The sequence below is a fragment of the Lycium barbarum genome, chromosome 3, assembly GCF_019175385.1.
Source record: "Lycium barbarum isolate Lr01 chromosome 3, ASM1917538v2, whole genome shotgun sequence".
Classification (NCBI taxonomy): Eukaryota; Viridiplantae; Streptophyta; class Magnoliopsida; order Solanales; family Solanaceae; genus Lycium; species Lycium barbarum.
Genome location: NC_083339.1, coordinates 23,087,632 through 23,110,743, shown reverse-complemented (window position 1 = coordinate 23,110,743; position 23,112 = coordinate 23,087,632). Strand labels below are relative to the sequence as shown.

General features: G+C 35.4%; 1 protein-coding gene and 1 long non-coding RNA gene across 2 annotated transcripts; one reads left to right on the top strand and one right to left on the bottom strand.

The window, feature by feature from the left end:
• Nucleotides 1-460: 460 nt before the first annotated feature.
• On the top strand, nucleotides 461-6,691 carry LOC132633809 (uncharacterized). Its single transcript, XR_009579836.1, has 4 exons — nucleotides 461-612; nucleotides 4,570-5,903; nucleotides 5,993-6,101; nucleotides 6,186-6,691. It is a non-coding gene; the product is annotated as an uncharacterized LOC132633809 (long non-coding RNA).
• A 7,912-nt stretch (nucleotides 6,692-14,603) lies between these two features.
• Nucleotides 14,604-15,170, bottom strand: LOC132630513 (uncharacterized). The gene has a single exon (XM_060346082.1). The coding sequence runs from the start codon at nucleotides 15,168-15,170 to the stop codon at nucleotides 14,604-14,606; it is 567 nt and encodes a 188-aa protein (XP_060202065.1).
• Between the last annotated feature and the right edge of the window lie 7,942 nt (nucleotides 15,171-23,112).

Here is a 23,112-nt window from a genome sequence, read left to right as displayed (position 1 = left end):
CCACACAAAATATACACCACTAAAAAAACATGTATTTTTGATCCGGAAATTTCGACCTCACTTTTCGTCCGAAAAAAATCAACCGCGTGTGGTCAAAATTTCCAATTTTTATTTTTTTATTTTTTTTAGGATTTCGACCACACAGGTTGATTTTTTAATGGGAAAATATAATTTCGACTGCATGTGGTCGAAATTTTGTTTTCTACAATAATAAATGGGAAAAATCATTTTACACAAAAATAAATTATGTAAATATAAAACAATTAATTAAAAATAAAAATCAAATCAAATTTCTACCATTTGAGGTCGAAATAATTAAGTCAAATTTGGTCAAATCTGACTTAATTATTTCGACCACATGCAGTCGAAAAGGTTCAGTAAAAAATTAAGCCCACACCCGATAAAAAATATTTCATCTAGCTCCCCCCAAAACTTTCTAGACTCATCTCCCTCAAAATTTACCCTCTCTAGACTCATCTCCCTCAAAATTCCCACCACCCCACCACCGTATCACCGGCCACCCACTACCACCGGCGTTCTTCAAGTAGGCGACGCCGACCAGTTAAACCACCGGAGCAGCCACCAGTCGCCGCCGACTGAACAATGAGCTAGGTTAATCTTTTTTTTTTTGGGTTTTCAATCTCATTTTCTCATCATTAGTTGCGTTACTTTGTATAGTTGTAGTTTAATTAGTAGATTTGTTAACTTTATTGATTGTTCAATGTTTGTTTTAGGGTTTATAATGTTAACTTCATTTTAGGGTTTGAATTGAAATTAAATGAAATAATGAAATTGAATGTTGTTGTTGTAGTATTCAAAATTGAAATTCCAATTAATTTGGTTTAAAGATAGCATTTGTGTTTAAAGAATGCATTTGTAGCTATTTTGTTAAAATTTTACTAAGTGTAAATTGAAATTAAAATTGAATACAGGTTTGACCAATTTCAATGCTACGTCCAACTGTTAATTGAGACGTTATGAATGAGTTTACATTTGTCTTAACTACTAGTTTCTCGAGCGTTGCACGTGTATGCCGAGTCATACATTCATGGATAATGTATAAGTTTATATAAATGGTTAATGTGAATCATGTAGAGTGACTTGTTTGTCGAGGTAAAGATGATTAGATATTGTCTGGAGTACCTATACGGATAACAATCCATGTTTAATCAGATACATGCGTTTTTTTTTTTTTAACATATTTTGATTTCATGAGGTATAAATATATGATGAAGCATTTCTCACATACTGCTTCTTTATAGATGATATTTCTGGTGTATGTTCTTTTCATTTGTTTCGATTGCTCTGTTATGATCAGGATTCTTGTTATTGACATTGATATTCCTCTTGAAAGTGTAACGTAAAATCAACCATGTGAGCGGATATTTCGAGATAAATTTGTTGCTTTTTGAATTGTTAGGTTGATTATCATACTGTTGACATTAATGGTGAATCTTAAAAAATTCATTAGTTAGACAAGAAATAAAGAAATATATTTTAATTTCAATTCATAAAATATGACATATTAAGTACGTAAGTTTGTTGGCATAATACCTTTATAAATTGAGACACTTACACTACCACGGCACACTATTGACATGACTGGTGAATATTACAAAACTCATTATTTAGAGAAGAAATAAAAAACTTTAGCATAATTTCAATTCATAAAAAATGACATATAAGTACATAAGTTTGTTGGTGTAATACCTTTGTAAATTTAGGCTCTTACACTACATCATTCAAACATTAGTCTGTCCTCTTTCTATTTTTCAAGAATTTCACCTTTGTTTTCAGCAAAATTTCTCCATAAAATAACAAATGTATAATAATACCTCTATTTTAAAATTATAAATAATATATATTACATTAACTTAATTATGTAATACATCTAATGATTATTAGTCATGCAAATTTGTGTAAATTTAACTTACCTTGCATTTGGTACTATTACATGTGTGTTCTCCTCCTCTTTCTTTCTCCAATAAGTGATTTCATTGTTAGTAACATATTCCAGAAAATATGAGATTGAATTAATGATATGTAATAAGTAATCATGTAGGAACATAATTCAGAAATTCATATAAAGAATTACCAAAGATAGTATCATCACTTAAATTTTTTCCGCCTCTTCCACCGATACAAAATCGTTCAAAGTGGAGTAGGAGGATAATGTAAATCAACATGACCTTGAGATTTTAGCAATGGAATTATAAAGATCCCAGATTTTTTAGAAAGTATCTGTTTATTTTAATTTAATATTGTTTCAATATCAAAAGCCAGAAAGTCTAATAAAATGATGTCAAAGCATCCTCTTACTCTAATATCAGAAGATGATGAGTCATGAGCTTAACATAAAATAATGGTCTATTTTATATTTTTTGGGGTTATAGCGCGATCAAATTCGATTAAAGTAATTAAAATGCATGTGATATTACTTTCAAGAAAATGGTGTTCGAAGCTTACATTTATAAACCATCCTTGTGGAGTGAATAGCCGCCAAATGAATAGGAGCTATCTTGGAAATATCCGCGTCTGCTCTCCTATCTAAAATTAATGTAAGATAATTTGGATAAATGTGATAAATTTATTCTTAATACGGAAGAAACAAAGAAAGGAAAAATAAACAAACATTACCACAAGGTGGAAAAAAGAATAACACAAAGAAATTCAAGTAGCCGGAGCTTAACAATTGGAGTACTAGTCAAGTTAATTGATAACCAATTATATTCAAATACACACTATAAATTTTATACAGATTCGTAACTAAACAAAATGTAATATGTCTTGAATTGAACAATGCAAAACATATAATTTAGAGCAAATTTATATCTTATAAATGACTACTTGGGCAAAAATACTAAAGATAATGGAGAAATAGAGAAATTTGTGCCCAGAAAAAATCAAACTCAATTATTCTTAAATCATCTCCAATTTATAGCGATTTTGCATTAATATTAAGATACTCATATCATAAAATTAATTGAGAAATAAAGTCGAGAGGGAATATGAGAAGTTTCTACATATATATGAAGGGTTTCTGCTATGTAAACAAAAGTGAACGTACAAGTCGATTTCGCAAGAGAGAGATATCTCCAAGAATTTAGCAAGGAGGCGGAAATAGAAGAAATGCCGAAAATCTAGGCATCAAGTGCGAGAGGGAAAAAGACGATTGAGGAGAAAAAAACAGTTTGTTGAAGGAAAGGGAAAAAGCCAAACCTAAGGATTAACAAAAACAATGGAGAAATGAGGAGATAGTGTCATTGAGCAATTTAATTTGTAGAGAAAACTCAAACAAAATAATAGTAACTCCTCGCATAGCAAGTTATAAAAAAGAAACTTTTCAAAGTGGGTGGGCAACGTTTTTGTTTTCTAATCGGGTGGGCACCTCTTCGTGAAATTTGCGACAGTTACATGTTTTTCTAAAAAGTTAACAGTAAGGATATTTATTAACTAATAAAAGTAATTAGGGGTATTTCTGTAATTTAACTTTTAAGTTAGAGAGTTCATGTTTTTAATATAATATAGATATAGATAGATATAGATATAGATATAGATATATGAGGCCCCCTTCCAGATTTTACATGAGCTTCATGAAGTAATTATCTATATACACACTTAAAGGCATAATACATAAACGGGTCATCAAACTTGGCCTCAGCTGATAAGTATGTCCTCTAACTTTGAGTGTGCATAAGTAGGCGCCTCAACTTGTATATAGTTGAACACGCAAACACAAATGCTGACGTGACACATAAATTTTTGAGGTGTCTAGATGATCGTTTTGTAAATTAGAGTGTTCAGCTGACAAAGTGGAAACAAGTTGAGGTGCCTACTTGTGCACACCCAAAGTTGGAAGGCATACTTGCCAGTCGAGGCCAAGTTTGAGGGCCTGTTTGGGTATTATGCCCACACTTAAAACGTTTTGTTGGGCTGCCTCTTTTATTTGTTTGTTCGGTCTGTGCTCTCTTTGTAGATTTGTCTGCTAACACTTTCTGCTGTTTTGCTTTTTTTTTTTTCCTCTACTTGTTCTTTTTCTTTTGGAGGAGTTGATTTTGAATAAATTATGTTGGATGTAATTTTGGGATAGAAATCTAGTCGATCAATCTTGAGTTTGAGCTGTAGTAGGTAACATTTTCGTAAAAGAAATCTCCTTTTTGGTTGATTCATTCTTGCAGTTGTGACCCTGTTCGATATCTATCCCTACATTGAGCCTCTTCTTTTTGAAAATTTTGATGTTGTTCTCATTCAAGACGAAATATACTTAAAAGAATGCATATTGTTTTGGCTTAATCTAGAATAAGAGCTATATCATCAAAATGTTTTAACACTGGTGCGCTGACTTCCCTAGTTCCCCTTCAAAGCATATGGTAATAATTTCATTTCTGATGTACTCAGAAAATGCAGAGTGGGATGGAATACTATTTATTCCTTTTGTCCTTCTGAATCATTATTTATGTGTGCTTATTTGGGATGTGTCCTTCAATATATATTCTCAAAGTATTTTGCTGGTCTTGTTCTATTTGTTTACCTCTCTATGCTCTATTTATCATTTGAGCTTTAATGTAGGAAAACTGGAACCATCCTATGGGAAGGGGTGAGCAGTAACTGGTGAACAGGGTGAAAAGAGTGAGAAGGAAAATGCGATCTTTGAGTGCGGAAGGGTGAGGAGGACATTGGGTAGCTTTTGGTATCTGTTATAAGTTGGATTTTCTTTCAGCTGCATTAACCCAAGTAAAATGGATCATTTTTATAGATAAAAAGTTGAATCTTTATAATCCAAATGTGCCACTGCACACATATCTCTCTCCGTGTGTGTGTCTGTTCGTGTGCACGTGCATTTTCCTTTTCAGTTCAAGGTTCATAATGTACTAGAGTGAATTGAATTTGTTTGTATATTCGTCTTTGCTATTCCTTTTCTTCCGCACTTTGTTTCTTTCTTTTGTAATTAGCTTGTAAATTTTGGTTGAACGTGTTGAGATTTTGACGGACTAAATTTGCAGGAAAACAGCTCTAATGCTGGCATTATGCAAACTCTTAAGGGAAAAATACAGTCTTGCTCGAATCACTTAGAAGATAGGATATCTTTAGGGATTCCTATTAGTAAAAGGGTTAAAAATGATCAATGGATTCAGACAAGTAGTTGTTCTTTATTCATGACTTATGTTTAACCCATAGCTTTGTCAAATTGCCTATGTTGGTCAAGATAAAGGATGATAGTCAATATTTACCTGAACTTGTGAATACTGTCATAACCAAAATAATATATTTGTTCAAAAATGCTAGAAATCATTTCTGGTATGGCTGTTTGGTATAGTCTTGAGTCTGTAATAATGAAAGGATGCGGGAAGTAACTGATTCGTTCTCTATTGGGGTTCTGTGCGCATTAAGTGTAATGATTTAGGATTATATTCAACTGATAAGGGAGAAATTACAATATAGCAATTCTCAACTTAGGGAAAACATAGGAAATGATAGATAAAAAAAGAGAAAACAGAAAAGGGAGACTCCAGAGTGCTAAAACTTTAACTAAGAAAAATAAGATGCAAGTTCTTTCATGCCCCATTCTAGAGTTCCTCTGTCGTTTATATCCATTACCCACAACAACAGAGAATTTGGGTGAAGACTCTACTGTGAGTTTGAGAGCCTTAGCAACACGAGGGTGTATAAAATTATCGGAGCTGCCCCCATCAATTAGAATCTGAGCCGACAAGCCCTTAATATTACATGTAAAATGAAGAGTAGTGGGGTGAGAACCACCGTTAAGGGCTTGGGAACTGATGGCGAGGAAAGATGGTTTCTCGGAGGAAGCGGATAAATTGGTGTCCGGAGGAGGTCAATCAATATCAAACAATTGATATTTGATATTTTTTGCTCTCGTAATCAATGCATACTTAGCTAAGGTGAGAATTGCTTAATATTTGATATTTAATATTTTTTGCTCTCGTACAATTATTTGCTTTTTTAGTTGTTGATTTTGATTTGTTTGCAGATGAGGGGTGAGGTAGTACCTTAAGATGAAGTCTTCAAGATTACTCACATGAGGAAGACGAAGAACACCGATGGTACAATGGATTGAGCCAAGGGCTCAGCGAACCAATGTAAGTAACTAACTAACAATAATTACTTTTTTAAAAAAAAAAAAAACTAAATTTAGCTACTAACATTGTATCCTTCAACTTCAGATCGAGTTTCAACAACACTTCGGGAAATATTGTGCCAGTCAGCCAACCGGCGCTCCGATGACCCAAGAGATAATTGAGCACCAGTGGATGGAGAAAGTTGCTCCCCCGACAAGGTATGAGGCAGTTTATGGGATACGTAATCGAGCCTGTTGTCAGTTCTCGTTGTTCCTTCAAGGCATAAGTGCTACTTCTGAGGGGGCAATGGATCCTAAGGAGTACCAAGAAATTAGGCAGCAAGTTGCTCAATTAACAAGCACACTTAATGCCTCGGAGGCAAGGATGTTGGGTATGCAGGCCTAAATAGACAGCTTACTCAATTCGGGGGCGTTTTTTCGGGGATACTCGTAGGTCACAGACCACCCACCTCCCGACCTTCCCAATGTAGACGACGTAGGTCACAGGCCAACATAGATCATGGTCTTGTCGATGAGGATAGTGAGGAGGATTCAGATCACGTCTCTAACACCCAACGTTGACTTTTTTGAATTGTATACTTTTGGATTTTAATTTTGCTATGTTTTCTTAGATGTGTATATGATGTTTAAGGGTTTGAATGTAGTTTTGATTCGAATTAGAAGTGCTTTGAAGTGAATTTGATTGTAGAATGTAGTTTATGATGTTTAAGTTTATGATGTTTAAGTGTTTGAATGTAGTTGTTAGTTGAATTAGAATTACTTTAAATTGAAATTTGAGTTTGAATTTGATTGTAGAATGTTGTAGTTTATGATTGTAGAAGTACTTTGATGAATTGGATGTGTTGATGAATTGCATTGTTGGTTTGGTTGATAAATGAGATTGGCAGGTGGGTTCCTGTAAAAGCAACTGAATGCTGGAAATCTTTTTCCAGATTTTCGACCTCTCAACCCAGATTTTGATAATTTTTGACCTCATGAGGACTAAATTGTACCAAGAAATTAGAATTTCGACCGCGTGAGGTCGAAATTTAGCAATAATGTTTCCACATTTTGACCGCATGAGGTAGAAAAACTGGGCAACATTTTGAATTTCGACCTCATGAGGTAGAAATCTGGCAACCATATTGCTAAATTTCAACCTCATGCGGTCGAAATTCTGAATATATATATATTCTTTCATATTTCGACCACAAGAGGCCGAAAACTTTAAATAATATTTATATAAAAACAATATTTTCAATTTTTTTTATTAATAATTAAATAAAAAATGACGTTTTCGACCTCACGTGGTTGAAAACTTTATTTACATAATTTAGGTAGAAAACTTGTTGCGACCGCGTGAGATCGAAAAAAATTTCGACCTAGCTGTTAGCGATCGTGCCTTGAGGTCGAAATTTTGGTCTAAAATTGGCCTTTCTCGACCGTGCGAGGTCGAAAATTTTGTCGAAATTCACTGTTTTTTAGTGGTGATACCTCTAAAATGTCAAAATATTTACCTACCTCATGCCCCCTCTAAACTAATTTCGCTTCTTACCCAACCAATCGAAAATATTTACCCGAGTACCCTTAGCCCAAAACCTTTCCTCCATGATTCCATCGCAGTATATTTATATAATATCATGATGGTATCATGGAGGACTTTGAGAAGGACTGAAGCAGTCCTACATGATACCATCTCAATATGTTTCTATGCCACGATGGTACTACGGAGGACTTAGGAGTGTCTCATTGAAGACTGAAGCAGTCTTTCATGATACCATCACAATATATGTATATAAGATGATGGTATCATAGAGATTTTTATGAGAAAAATGTGTCTTTTGAATAAATGAACATGATACCACCTCAGTATATTTATATAGTATGTTGGTATTACAAATTTGGGGGCAGTTTTGATAAATAGTTTGAAAGCATAAAAGTAAGGGGAGTAAGGACAGATAATTTTTTTTTTTTTTTTTTTTTTTTGCAATGGCAACGACATTCTTTCCTTTAAAGTAATCCAGTTTGGACTTCTGATTATGTCCTGTACAAAAATGTTTAGGGACCCATAAGTCTTAGTATTTCTATTAGGAAGTAGGAAGTAGGAAGCACAAAATTTCGATGGAACCTCTTGAAGAAGTCACATATATGTTCATGTACTTCACTAAAAGTTAACACAATGCAAGGAGTATTATATACCCTTACGGAAATTAAAAACAGAGGAACTAATGAAATTGACATTAGCTACTATTGTTACATTATTATGTTATTATCTACCCAGTATATACGTATAAGTTACTTTCATAAGTATAAATCATCCCAACTTGTCACAACGTTATATATGACTCAAAGATAAGCACAAATAGGGATGGCAAAATTAACTCATGAAAACATGATCCGCCTAATTAGTGTTACTTCTGGACCACTTTGGACGAACGTGATCCCATTCTCAACCACTTTGTGTTACTTCTGCTTCATCAGTTATTACCATGTAAATTTCCTATGGCTTCTTAGTTTACTTACAATTAGTCATATGTTTAGACCAAAAAAGAAAAAGAAAAAGAAAAAATTGAATCTCAAAAGCACTTTAAGATTTTCATGGGACTTTCCGGTGTTGGATACATTGTTCTTTGCAATTGTTAGGGAAAACTGCGTCCTTTTGGATTTTCTAGGTAATCGAGTTTGAAATATGGCTTAACCTTTTTATCAAATTTTGCATAGAAATTTGAAATTCTTCTTCAAGGCATTTAAAATCTCTCCTGACTTTGAAATTCTTCTTCACGACGCTCAAAATCCCTAGCTCCAGGTCGTCAAGGTATGCTGTTTTCCCATTCTCAACCACTTTGTTTTACCTTCTGGTGCATCAATCTTTTCCATGTAGATTTCCTACTACTTCTTTCGTTTACTTACACTTCGACTCCCATATGTTTTTATATTATCAATTTGAAATTCACAATCACTTTAAGATTTTCATGAGACTTTTCAGTGTTGGATAAATTGTTCTTTGCAAATTGGTAAGGAAAAATGCATCCTTTTGGCTTTTCAAAGTTGTCGATTTTGAAATCTGCCTTCCGCTTTATATCCACATCTGCAGAATACTTGCCCTTTCTTAAGGTGTACTTACTGATATTAAACATGCTACGCCATGTTCTTTTCTCGACCATTAATAGGATATGTTCAACCATGCTCTCCTTCAAAGAGTTACTGGGCAAATCCTATTTGTTAGGATGCTTCGTATGATTTGTTACGACTGATTTTCTCATTTTCTTCCTCTTAATATTTTCCATTTGAATTGTTTTATTACAACCAACCATTTCCTTTATTGTTTTCTCTGTCTTAATTTCCCCTTTATTTAGTTTATTTTAAGCAGCCCGAAAAACGTGTCTCCTGAAGTCCATAGCCCCATCATCGCACCTCTTTAAATGGGTTAAATCTACTTCTTAACTTCTACTATCCTTGATCCCTTTATGTATTTTCGTAGAGTAATATTCTAGGCAAAATACATCAAAACACCCCTAAACTATACCCGAAATGTCGATATCACACCTAAACTATACGAGCGACCTATTACACACCTTAACTTGTTAAAATTGAATTAAATTACCCCTCGACAGACCAAAACTCAGGCGCGTATTTGTCCACATTTTTTAGCGCGTTGGAGCTGTAAAAAGGGCCATTATAATTTTTAAAAAATGGAAAATAACTTGATAAATCCTAATTAATAACACGGTTCAAACCAATTTTCACCCACACATATTTACCCATACCTGTTTAGAACCCTAAGGCCAGCAACTCCCCTAAATTTGCTGAAGAACACGCCCAAATCGGAGCTCAAGACCAGTTGTTTTTGAATCAAAGGTAAGTAAATTCAACTTTATTTAGCTTGTTCTACTGTATTTCGCTCGGATTCACCCTTTTTTTTAGTTGGTTGCATTTGTCTGTACTCTTTCATTTCATATGGAGCACTGGTTAAGTTGATTTTTTTTTTTGTTCTCTTTTCTGTTAAAGATTGTTATACAATGGCTAAAATAGGCTTAAGTAAGTTTTGTAAGCAAGAGGATGATCATGAGTTGAAGGATGTGCGATGCAAACATGGATTTCTTTTGCCATTGTTGACTTCTTGGACTCCAAGGAACCCTGGTAGAAGATATTGGAGTTGTCCATATTATGGTGTAAGTGAAATTTATTTCAAAAATTGAACTTTGAAGAAGTGAATTTGCCTTTCAAATATTGAACTTTGAAGAGTTGAAAGACTGATTTTTTTTTTATTGATTTTATTACATTTTAGGGTGCTAGATCATGTGATTTTTATCTTTGGAAGGATGCTGACATTGATCCAAGATCCAAATTTGTTATTCCTAAATTGGTGGGAAGAATTGGTGAACTTGAAGCATCATTGGAGGCTTTTGGAAAAGATGATTACAAGCCTTCTCCGTCAACAAACTCCGTGAAAAGCAAAATTGATATGAACAACATAGAAATTCAACTAGAAAATTTTGGAGAAGACATTAAGAAGATGAAGGAAAAAGAGAAGAAGTGGAAGGGCAAGTTGGCTAAGTCCAAGAAAAGGGAGAAAGTTCTTTTGATTTCGTTATTGTGTATTTGTATTGTAGTAGTAAGTTTTCTATTTCAAAACTTTTTTTTAGAGGTGTTTCATTGAAGTTGCCCTAAGCTCTTGTTGTAGTTTGGCATGTCGTTAGCGGGGTTGCACTTGTTAGTGTTGTAAACAACTTGTTAGTGTTGGCATTTTGTGAAATGAAATGGCAATGTTGGTTGTAATGTTGTTGTTGTGCAATTCTTAGTCTTGTGCAATTGCTTTGCAAAATTAGTAAGTATAAGGCATAAAACAGTGACAAAATTTCATTTAACATTGAAAGAACTTTCATTAATCGAAGGCATAAAACATGAAAAGAAATAAAGAGACCTATTCTATAATTACGATCTCCGGTGCCTTCTTATTAACGAAGAAGCATATGCGCCCGCTGACCTCGCAAGCTTGAAATTCCAAAACATTTCCTCTTTGCAATCCGTTGTCATCAACAAACGCCTTCCATCCTTGGCAAAGACGCTTATATGCAACCACTTTATATTGCATATAGTAGGCGTGAGCATTGTGAAGAACAACCGCTTCACGGTCATGGTTTGGAAGGAATTGGAAAGTATGGGAAGGAAATATGAAGTCATCCTTGTCAACGTATGATTTTGTTAACTTCTTCTCAAATGTTGTTAGGATGGTAGTCATTTTTGGTTTGAGGGGTTGCAATGAGAATTAGTGGAAGAAGTATGATTTAATAAGAAGGCAGAATTGGGTGAAGCATTAACCATCAACCACCTCACTTAAAGAAGCCAAAGGAATGGTCAAAATCTTGAATTCTGAAAATAGATTACAATGACTTCAAAAAGTGTACCAAGACTTGACCAAAACTGAACAAAATCAGTGCCATTCAACCCAACAATTAAGGCTAACAAAACTGCCAACGATAAAATCAAACAAAACAGCTTAGAACTAACGTTAAATGCAGTCACAGCTGCATACCCATTGATCAAAAGAGAGTGACTTTACATAGACAAGAACTAACGTTAAATGCAGTCACAGCTGCCAATTCAAGTGCAGTCACAGCTGCCCAAAACAAACTTAAATGCAGTCATATCTACCAAACCACTACATATAGTTAAGGGAAAATACATCAAATCACAACTTAAACTGTACCCAAAATATAGATTTGATGTATTTTGCCTATAGTTAACCCCAACCAAATGCAGTCACAGCTGCCTAAACAAAGTATTTAAAAAACTACATAAACAAATTCACAAAGCAGTCACAGCTGCCAAAAACAGTCAGTAAAGCTAGAATGGTCAAATTCACAAGGCAGTGGTGCTGCCTTGGCTCATTTGTATAGCTTTAGTCCTGGTTTGACTCTGCTTTTTGTTCCTTCCTTGTTGAAGCTGCCCGGAGGTCATAGCTTGTCTTCCTTGCCATTTCACACCACCACTTGCTTTGTGCTGCAGTTCACCAGTGACAACTGCACTAGATTTGATGTTTCGAACCCTTTCACTAGGCAATCCAGGCTGCTCAAATGAATAGAACTACTTGTTAGTGGTACTTAATTTCAGAAAATGTTATTTAATTGTTAAACATAGAACAATCTTACATTGATGATAGTTGCTCCACTTTGTGTGTGCAACACTCCCATTCCAACCATCTTTGGCCTTTTACTAGCAACACTCTACAAATTATACCAAAATATTAGCAACTAGTTCAGCACTGAACTGTACATGAAGTATGTGAAATTATTAACCTTTTCAGTTGATCCCTTTGGCCTACCCCTTCCTCTACCAGTTGGAGCAGATGCCTTTCTTGGGCAAGAACCTGAACTTGGGCCAGCAGAAGCACTTACAGTTGCACTTGGGCCAGCACTTGCAACTAAACTTGGGCCAGCAGAAGCACTTGCACTTGGGCCAGCAGTTGTAGGATCTCTAAGACATTTCCTTTTATTATGACCTGGGGTATGACACTTACTGCATGTCATTTCAACCCCCCTTTTGGAGAGTTTTCCTGTTTTTTTGGGTTCACTTGCCTCTTTCCTCCTAACAGTCTTAGGCCTGCCTGGCATCTTCCTTACTTCAGGTGGTATAACAGTAGGATTTGTGGATGGTGGCCACATCTTCAAGTTCAGAACTGGTTGAATAAAGTAGCTATATGTCTTCATATAGGTATCTGTAGAATACCACTGAGAAATGTAATCCATTGGGTTCAACCTCTTGTGGTGAAGAGCAGCAATTGCATGAGGACATGGGATGCCTTTCAACATCCATGCTCTACAAGAACAAGTTTTTCTAGGCAGATCCACAACATGTCTAAAATGACCTTCAAGAACCTCATACCCTGTATCAGAATTCCATTCAATACTGCATTTCATAGACCTTGCAGTATGCTCTGTCAGAACTTTCAATGCCATTGGAGAAAAGTCATGAATCCAACTGTCACTAAACTCCCTCATCTGTGCTACTCTCTTCATTATTTTGACTCTTATTTCTTCAAGCATAGTTATTACAGTCTTGTGCCTTGCAGCCAGTATCCAAGAGTTGAAACATTCAGCCATGTTGTTGTCTATAATGTCACACTTTGTGGTATATTTCATGTAAACCTTGCTCCACCTTTCAGGGTTGTAGTACATCAACTTATCAAGACATTCTTCTCCCAAAAGTTTCATGTAATCTAAGTTCTCATTCAGCTGAGACTCAAAAGTTGACTTTGCACACCTCCAGAAGCAATTCTTCCTCTCAAGGCCTCTGTATTTTTGGGACCAATTGGCTAAAACATGCCTAGCACACATTCTATGTTTAACATTGGGCAGCTGCTCTTTTATGGCACTTTCAAGACCCTGTGAGGAATAAAAAAACAGGCAGTTAGTAAAGTAAAAGAACATTAGGGTAAAGAGTTATGAAATGGAGTGAATTCAACACTTAAATCTTACCTTTTGCATATCTGTTATAACAGCAATGTCTGTCCCATCTCCCAGCTGAAGATCTTCCTTTAAAATTCTAATAAACCAAGTCCAATTGTGCTTGTTCTCAACCTCAACTACTGCCCAGGCCAGTGGCATCATCTGATTGTTTCCATCTTTACAAACAGCAACAAGTAATTGACCTTTTGAGATTCCCTTTAAAAAGCAACCATCCAAACCAATGCACTTCCTACAACCAGCTAAGTATGACTTCTTCATTGCATCAAAACATATGTAGAACCCTCTAAACATTTTTTTCCACCTTCAAATGTCTCATCACTAAGCCTAACTACACATGTACTACCTGGATTTGATCTTAACAACTCATCCCTATAATCTAAAATCCTCCCAAACTCCAAAACATGGTCACCCATCAACTCAGCTAAAACCTTGTTTCTTGCTCTTCTACACACAGTTCTACCAACATAAAGATCCAACTCCTTCTTAATGAGCTGCTGAAACTCAAAAATCCTAATGTTTGGTTGTTCCTTTATTCTCTCATTATAGTGACTAGATAAGAATTTGGTATTGCAAAGCTTGTTCCTATTGGTAGGGTCACACATGTGAATTGGATTATAGGTCTTCACCACAAAGTTGTTAGTCCTAGAGTCAAGACTAGCAAATAAAAGCCAAGGACAACCCTCTGCTCACCTAACCCTTACCCTTGTAGGTTCATTAATACATTTTTCAATGGCAACATGCTCATGGACTGCATACTTGGTAACTGCAGTTCTAAATTCATTAACACTTTCAAATTGGATGCCTGTTTCCCACACTATTTTCTTGGAGGTTTTATCAAACACAACTCTGTTTGTCACCTTCCTTCTTTTTTGCTTTTACTCTCTGTTCAACTACTCCTTCATCATCATCAGATATGTCATCTGGATCAGTCTCAAAACTAGCAGCTTCATCTGAGGGGTAATAAGGCTCATCACCAGCCAACTTACCTTCCATGGTGTCTCTATTAGCACCTTCAGATTCATCATACTCCACATCTGGCCCTTTTGGTCCTGAACCTAACTTAACATGTTCAAGAACAGGAGCTCTTTCACCCCTCTTCCTTCTTTTTCTTTTCCAGCTCTCTCTTCCTCCCTAAAACCCCTTAGCTCCTCATCTACATCACTCTCACTATGTACTTCTCCTTCATCAAACAATCCATCTAGGTATGAATCTAAATCACTACCAGTTTCAGAAAAATCAGGGACAGCCATAGTTTGTGAAGATTCAGCAGTGGTATGAGGGGCAGGAATAGATTCATTAGTAGTAGTAGGGCCAGGATTTGATGCAGCAGCAGTAGTGCTAGGGGCAGGATTTGGTTCAGTAGTAGTATTAGGGGCAGGATTTGATGCAGCAACAGTAGTATTAGAAGCAAGATTTGATTCAGTATTGTCAACAGTTGGAGGAGTACAAGGGACAGAACTTGGAGAGTTAGGTTGGAGAGGGGCAGTATTTTGAGTTGGTTCAAAAGGAGGTTCATTGAATGGCTCTAAATCAGCATCAAATGCATCAAAAGATGGAACACTACTACCCCCAATATCTTGACCAGTCACTTTATCAAAAGAAACATCACTTTCCCCCTCCATATGGGTTACAATTCTAATAAGGGTGGGACCACTAGGGGCTCTTCAACCATGTGACACACAAAAGCCTCCAAAATATCCCCATCCCCCAAACATGCAGCAACTCGGGTTGTATCCCTATCACATTTGATTTCTACCAATACCACACTATCGACAAATTTAACATAAATGATGCATTTACCAGGGTCATACCCTAATTCTTTCACACAATCAAGCAATTCAAAGTAACAAAACCTATCTAAGTCCATACGTGTAAATTCAGTTACTTGTCCACCAACGTAGGGTTTTTTGCCAGTCGTTAAATTACCACCATGGTAAAATCGCAAAGTAATAAGTTCATAAGACATATTTCGAACTGAAAACAGTACAAATACTTCAATTTCATAGTCAATGAAATACACAACAACCAAATCGACATTTACATAATCAAGCATTTACCCAGTCATTTACACTGTAAATTTGCAGAAAAATTAAAGACGCAAAAAAACCCTAGTTCTAATCGCACAATACAGAAACAAAATGAGACAATGAACTAACCTTTTAGTAACACAGCCGATTTTTGTCCTCTAAACGTCAACAAAAAAGCCAACTTGGAAGCGTCCAAGTTCAAACAATCACCAACACTTCGATTATAGGTTTACGATGAAGAAAAACTAAAAAACTGTATGAAATCCGACAATATCGAGCAGGTAAACTATAAAAATATATGATTTAGGACGAATATTGAACGATTTGTTGTTTGTGGTGTCGTTTGGTTTTCTAGGATTTGGGCGTCTGATGTTAAAATGGGTTTGGGTGATTTGAAACGGGTTTGGGGGTGTTAAAATGGGTATCGGGGGTTAAAAATGGGTTTGGGTATTAAAATGGGTTTATTATGTTAAATATATTATAATGACGTGATTATAAAATAAATCAGTTCATTTAATACGTGGCTTCATCCAGGGGCGAGTGTCGCCCACGACTTATTTATTTTAAAGCCAAGGAGATGTTTTTTTTTTAAACGAACCAGACAACCCACTAGAAAGAAATTACCTCGTGACTTTAAAAAAAAAATAAGTATACTAAAAAAATGGGTAGATATATTTTATCAAAGCCTTGCAACATTTTTTTTTTTGATTAAAAATAAGCTAAATGATTTTTAAAAAACATTTTGCTAGTGAAAAGGGTATATTTGCACCATTTGTGTAACGACAAGGGTATATTTACATCATTTGTGTAACAGCAGAGGTATATTTGCATCACCTTTTTAACGAGGAGTATATTGACTCTAAATTGCAAAGTTAAGGGGTATATTTGCACCATTGCCCTATTTGATAAGATGCTCCATGTTTTCCCCTTGCAAGATGAAAAAAAAAAACACTTACCACAAGTTCACATCTATGTTTATTATCGCATCTGTATTCATGGATATACATTTATTCCTTCCCCTGTTTTTATGGATATATCTATATATCATTTTCTGATCAGTAATAGAAGATGTTTAACCATGATCTCCTTCAAACAGTAATAATAAAATCCTTTTGTTAAGATGCTCTGTCTGTTTTGTTAGGACCGAATTTTACATTTTCTTCCTCTTAATATTTGTTATACTCTTTTGCGATGTAGTGAAAGCCTAGAGGACTCTTGTTATCATCTCTACTATAGGATACAGAAGTAGGCCAACAGTCAGTTGAATCAGCCAAATTTGGTTTCCATGAGTAAAGGGATAGCCAATTTTGCTCTCCTGTTATCATCTCTATTGTTGCTTCCTGGAGATTCCTGCTCTTAAGCATCACATACTCTAGCAGTTACCCTTCTAAAGCACAATATTTTGACCGGTGAATAGATTCCATTGCTGATAATATTAATGGATATTTGATTGTCTAACAATAATGAGTTCTTTTTCTTTTGAAAAATGAGTTTCTTTTCATGATGCTAATATCTTTACTGAGTTTCATTGGTTCCTAAAATTTATGTGTGACTAAAACATGTATATTTTGAGATTTGCTTATATTTCATTGGGGTTTACTTAATACTTTTAGTAACACTACAAGAAAGAAGACATTTGATAACAATTTTTTTTTTTGTTGTCATAGATAGGTTATTGTTGCACAAAGTACTTTCAGCAATAATATTTTTTTGTTGTTGCATAAACTTTTCCCAACAGTTGTTATTGCAACGACAAGCAACAACTTTTTTTTTAGTTGTCAAAAGTACTTTTTGCAACAATAGTCAATATTATATGGCAACAAAATTAAATTTTTGGCAACAAAAAAAAAAGTTTATTTTTAAAAGATTCATCATATATGCCAACAATAAAACTAAGTTGTTGTCAAATATTGACTTTTGCCAACTATAGTATTTTTGTTGCCAAAAGAGCTGTTGCAATTTCTATACTTTCTTGTAGTGTAACTTGTATGATTGGAGAAATTTACGTATAACAAACTATGAGCTTACAAACATCTATCAGGATTACGAAACGCGGGCAAATACACTATTGTACCTATAATCTAAATGGGAAAGATTTGAATAGTTTCATCATGAAATACTACTATAGATCTTATTGTGTCCAAGTAAAGTTGCAAGCATTGGAGTTGGATGCGTGTGAACCAAAAAGACTTACTACAAGGTCTTGAAAATTGGACAAACTACACAGACGAGTGAGAAAAAATATTAGTAATTCTCTTCACATATAAAATTTAGAAGTTCAAAGGATCAGCTGATTGATGATCGGTCTAATGGGCCGGAGTTTAAAGTTGTACTGGTTCGACGTTGAGAATGAGAGTTGAACCCAAAAGTTTAAAAGATTTCAAGAGAGAAAATCGTGGTTCCTTGATTGTTTTTTTTTTTTTTGTTCAATATTTATGTAGTACTTGCTAATTAATTTAATTCATGTGCAAAAGGTAGATCTTTAGATTTGAGTACTTAATTTGAAATCAAACCTAATATGTGATGTGTTAGTAGTTAATACCATGTATACAGAGATGAGCATATAGGGAAGAAGAAATTGCTTGAGGTTGTGGAACAAGATAAGAATTTAGACTTAATTGCTTAAACAAGAGATACTAGCATGTCACATTCACCTCCTCTCTCATTATTTTTTCCTAACAGAGTCAAATTTGTAAGATTAATTTGTTTAGTTGAGACCTGATAAGAGATCCTTTAAGTTTATTTGGAGCTATCAGCGACATGAAACAAGAGATACATAAGACCTATTCCTCCAGCAACCTGCTTCCCTTTTCGGCTGCCCACCGCATAAGGGTAAGATCGATTAGAATGCAGGTGCTTTCCAGGAAAATCTTATCAACATTTCACTTTATGTGCATTTGGATACAGTGTTTGGTTCCATGCACATTTTATGTTTGGTAATGGTTTTCTCTAAATTGAATATTCTGATCGGGAACTCTTTCCTTTTACCTTCTCCATGAAGCATAGAACATCTTTTGGTACTCCGCTTGCTATTCTAATGATGGATATAAAGCATATTTATATTGTAGTTGTCACGACCCAACCCCGTAGGCCGTGACTAGTGCCCGAGTTGGACACTCATATTCCCTGTTAACTATAATCTTTTATAACCAACATATCATGAACTTATTTGTATAAAAAGGCAGGGCGTTATTTTAAAGCTGTCACGATTCTGTATGTCATAAGCACCTGTCTCCTGAGGAGTTACCATTTTCAACAACAACATATATTTATATATACGCAAGCCGACAAGGCTGCCACTACACGCAACATTCCAAACATACATACATATGCAAGCCGACAAGGCTGCCATCACGAATGGGTACGCCCCAAACATAAGTCATGTTCATACAACGCAACAATAACTATACACAGACCCACACAGATGTCTACAGACCTCTAAGAGTAATGACAGTATCATGTGACGGGACAGGGCCCCGCCGTACCCCGAATAAACACATACACATACATCAAAAGGGAGTTATACCACAAGCTAGGCTCCGGAACAAAGGAGCACTCCAAAGTAGCTGAATAGATATCCTAAGCTGGCGGATCTCCAAAACGAGCGTCTGTACCTGCGGGCATGAACGCAGCCCCCCGAAGAAAGGGGGTCAGTACGGAATATGTACTGAGCATGTAAAGCATGAAACATAGTAATAGACTCATACTGAGACAAGGTGTATAAGACTCAATGCAACAAACAGAATTTCATAAAAACTTGCCTGTGAACATATTTCATCTGTATCGTTCTCATATCAATATCAACATAGTGTTTTGTAATCAATGCTGCATAATAATTCCGTATATAACATATATAACGTGTCCCGACCCTTTAATGAGGGACTCGGTAATTATAATCATAGCATCATAAACATAAACATATACGTGTCCCGGCCCTTTAGTAAGGGACTCGGTAATAAGGAATATATGCCCTCCTGGCCACCATCTCCATATCATCATATCATCATATCATCATATCATCATGTCATCATGTCATATATATATAACGTGTCCCGGCCCTCTAGTGAGGGACTCGGTGAATAATATAGTAAACATGCGCACGAAAACGTGTCTTGGCCCGGGACTCAGTGAAGGATATAGCGGTAAGCACGAGCAGAATAATAAGCAACCACATATATGCAATTCATCTTTTGAGACTCAATAGATAAGCAACTAACCAGCTCTAAAGTATTGGGATAATAATCATATTCAATTCTTTTCAACTCTCATTATAAGCCATAGCATGGAACGTTTCAGCTTTCATGTACATGTATCAATTTCCATGATGTAGTTTTTGAAAGTCAAGTATGCTTCTGTTCATGCCATTCTTTTAAGAGTAGGAACTTCTATACATCATTCATTAGTCAATCGTGTAGTAGGCTCGTGACAATAGCATTAAGGAAATATAGAATCATAAGTCATGCATGGAACTAGAGAATAGAATTTACCCCAAGGTTCATATCATTTCATACTTACGTCTAGGACATGCCAAAAGAAAGAAGGAATAGGCTTTACATACCTTTAGCGTTTAGTCGTATTATAACTTGTACTTGCTGCCCAAAAACACTTATCCTATATCAAGATATCAAGAGCTACAATTAGTCTACGAGGGAATTCAATACGTATTTTGACGCTCACAATCCCTTTCTAACATTTAAACGACGTTTCGTTCGCATTCAAACCAACTAGTGCTACAAGCTAATATTGCTAGTCATTGTTTCATGTATCAATCCGAACTTGTTTAAACATGACTTAAGGGACTTTAGACAGCTTGTACGTCATTCAAATCAGTCCCAAACTCACGGCCAAACAGCACATACCACAATACTATTTTCACTTAGTAATTTTCCAGTTTTAACTTACAACGACAACAACACATTTAACCACATTACCTTTACGATTCTTGGAACTGTTTTAGTATCATTTTCATTCTTACAACAGCCCACAAACCATTTCAATTTCAACTTGAATCATTAAACTTCACTTCCACTAAACGTTCACAACAATAATCAACATTCAACATACACTAATTCACTTCTAACCTCAAAACAGTCCACGGTTTTGGACTGCTTGTATACTTCAACATGATTCGTTTCTTTAACACCTCCATTCACATATTCAACATGCATACAATACACCATAATGTCCATAACAACAACAATCAAAATATGACACAAAACAGTCCATAAATTCCCCTAAAACAGTCCCCCTACACGGCTTCAACACAACTACAACATCTTCATGATTTTCATCCATTTATCCATACTTCAACACATTCAATCCATTCTCAATACATGTACAAGAAGATTAAGCATGATTCCATTTAACTCTACAACACACGGCTCATTTCAAATTCAAGAAAAACAGTCCAATACCAACATGCAACATCATAAACAAACTTCTACAATCTTTGTTCATTTACATATGTTGACACACATTCAATCCATCAACAATACATGCAAAATGAAACAAACCATGACTTCACCAAGCTCACGGCTCACCCCCCAACTTCAACCACAACAACAATCCAACAACAACATGCACGAATTGTACCTTCAAATTATCATACAACACAAGAAAAATGATCATTCTTACCTTGTAACTAACTTCTTCAATCGGCTAGCCCCTCAAACTCTCTTCTTGAATTTTAACACTTGTTCTTGCTATATCAATGACCACTTTCACGTTTCTATGCACCTTTCTAAGGGTCAAAACACTTGTAGAGTTTTTTTTTTTTTTTAATCAACTTGGAGAACTCAAATCTGGCCGTGAGCTTATAGGAGCATGAATGGCATGTTTATGGTTTCTTCTTCACTTGAAACATAATGGTGAAGGTGTAGAACACTTTAGGGGTTTAATGGAAAGAAGGAACATAGAAGGCTGGACGTTTTTTGGTGGTGGAGTTGCCATGGCCGTGGCTCTCTTTCTCTATTTGGTGAAGATGAGAGCTTCTCTCTCTTGCTCACTTTGTGGAATTGGGAAAATGAGTTGTGGCATGCAACTTTGGTCAACAAAGTAGGTCATTTTGCTGCCCAAGATGGTCTTGAACGTTTCCCCCACTAAAGCATGGCAAAAATCAGATTCTTCCATGTGGTAGTGGGGCCCACACGGCCACTAGTGATAAATTTGTGGATATTTAAGTCTTAATCCCCACTCAGCCCAACTTACATCGTCCATATCTCCTTATCCCGATATCATTTTGACGAGCGGTTTGTTGCGTTGCAAACTAGACTCGATGAACTTAATTTTAGGCTTTTGAAACACCTTAAAACTCCTCATATACTAGGAGATATGCCTCCTACAATATAGGCTAAAATCGGGTCCGAGATTTTACTGAAGTTGTTCTGATTCATTTCGTTTAACTTCTAATCCTCTTCCAACCTCATGTAACCTCTTATACATACATATACACACTCATATACATCCATAACAATCCATATACGCATCTCGAAGGGTCCATAGAATCACAATAACCTTAAACATAACTAGAGAACTCACAAAGCTTCGACGAAACTCCAATCGCAAAAGTATATTCATATCTTTTGTCCATCTTCTATATCATTACTAATAATCTCAAATACTTTAAAAGGTCACTCACATTACCTCATATACATACTCATAACGCGATTTCAAATCCTTTAGGTTATCATGTCACCTCGGGATACTTAAGGCAACATATATATAACGATATTCTTACTAACTCGATTAACTTTCCTTGAACCTTCTTAACTCATTCTTTCTTGTTTTACTTCAAGTAGCACGGATTATTATGGAGTGTAACAGTAGTCTTACATGTCTCATGTTACTGGAACTTTAGTAATGATACAAATATGATTATTGTGCAGGTCTACAACCGTACATTCAATTAGTGACAGGACAGTTGCCAACATGGGACACCGGTGAAATAGGGAGCGACCATTCAGTAAAACTGTAGAGACTATAAAGGTTTTACAAGACGTGTGACAAGAAACTGAGAACTCTTATAACTTTTGCTGGAAAAAAAACCATGTGTTACCATTGGGACAAACTCAATCAGTACTAAAGTGGGGAAGGTGTTATAAAAAACGCTCATAAGCATCAGTCCAAGAAAATTAGTGTATATCATTTTGTTTATTATATTAGTGAATATTTCTATTATTATAGAAGAATGGATTGGGCATGGGATCATCGTCCACCCACTCTTCTATAAAAGTTAATTAGAGTGGGTTGGGCATGGGGTCGTCGTCTACCCACTCTTCTATAATAGTTAAATAAAAAAAAATGAAGGTGGGGTCTACGTGAAGAAGTAGGAGACAATTAAAAAAAAAAAAAATAATAAGGTGGGGTCCACGTCAAAAAATCGGAGACAATTGCAAAAAAATAAAAGGACATTTAAATAATGATAATAAGTCCAGAAAATGGTAAAGGTACGATTAGAGAAAATTTAAAGAAGATAAATTCGAGAAAAAGAAATAATGATTTAAATTGAACATAAAAATCGCTAAAGAAGTCATAAAAC

Bases quoted from the DNA above. Each gene is read 5' to 3' on its own strand.
- LOC132630513 (XM_060346082.1), bottom strand. From the start codon at position 15,170: ATGGAGGGGGAAAGTGATGTTTCTTTTGATAAAGTGACTGGTCAAGAT.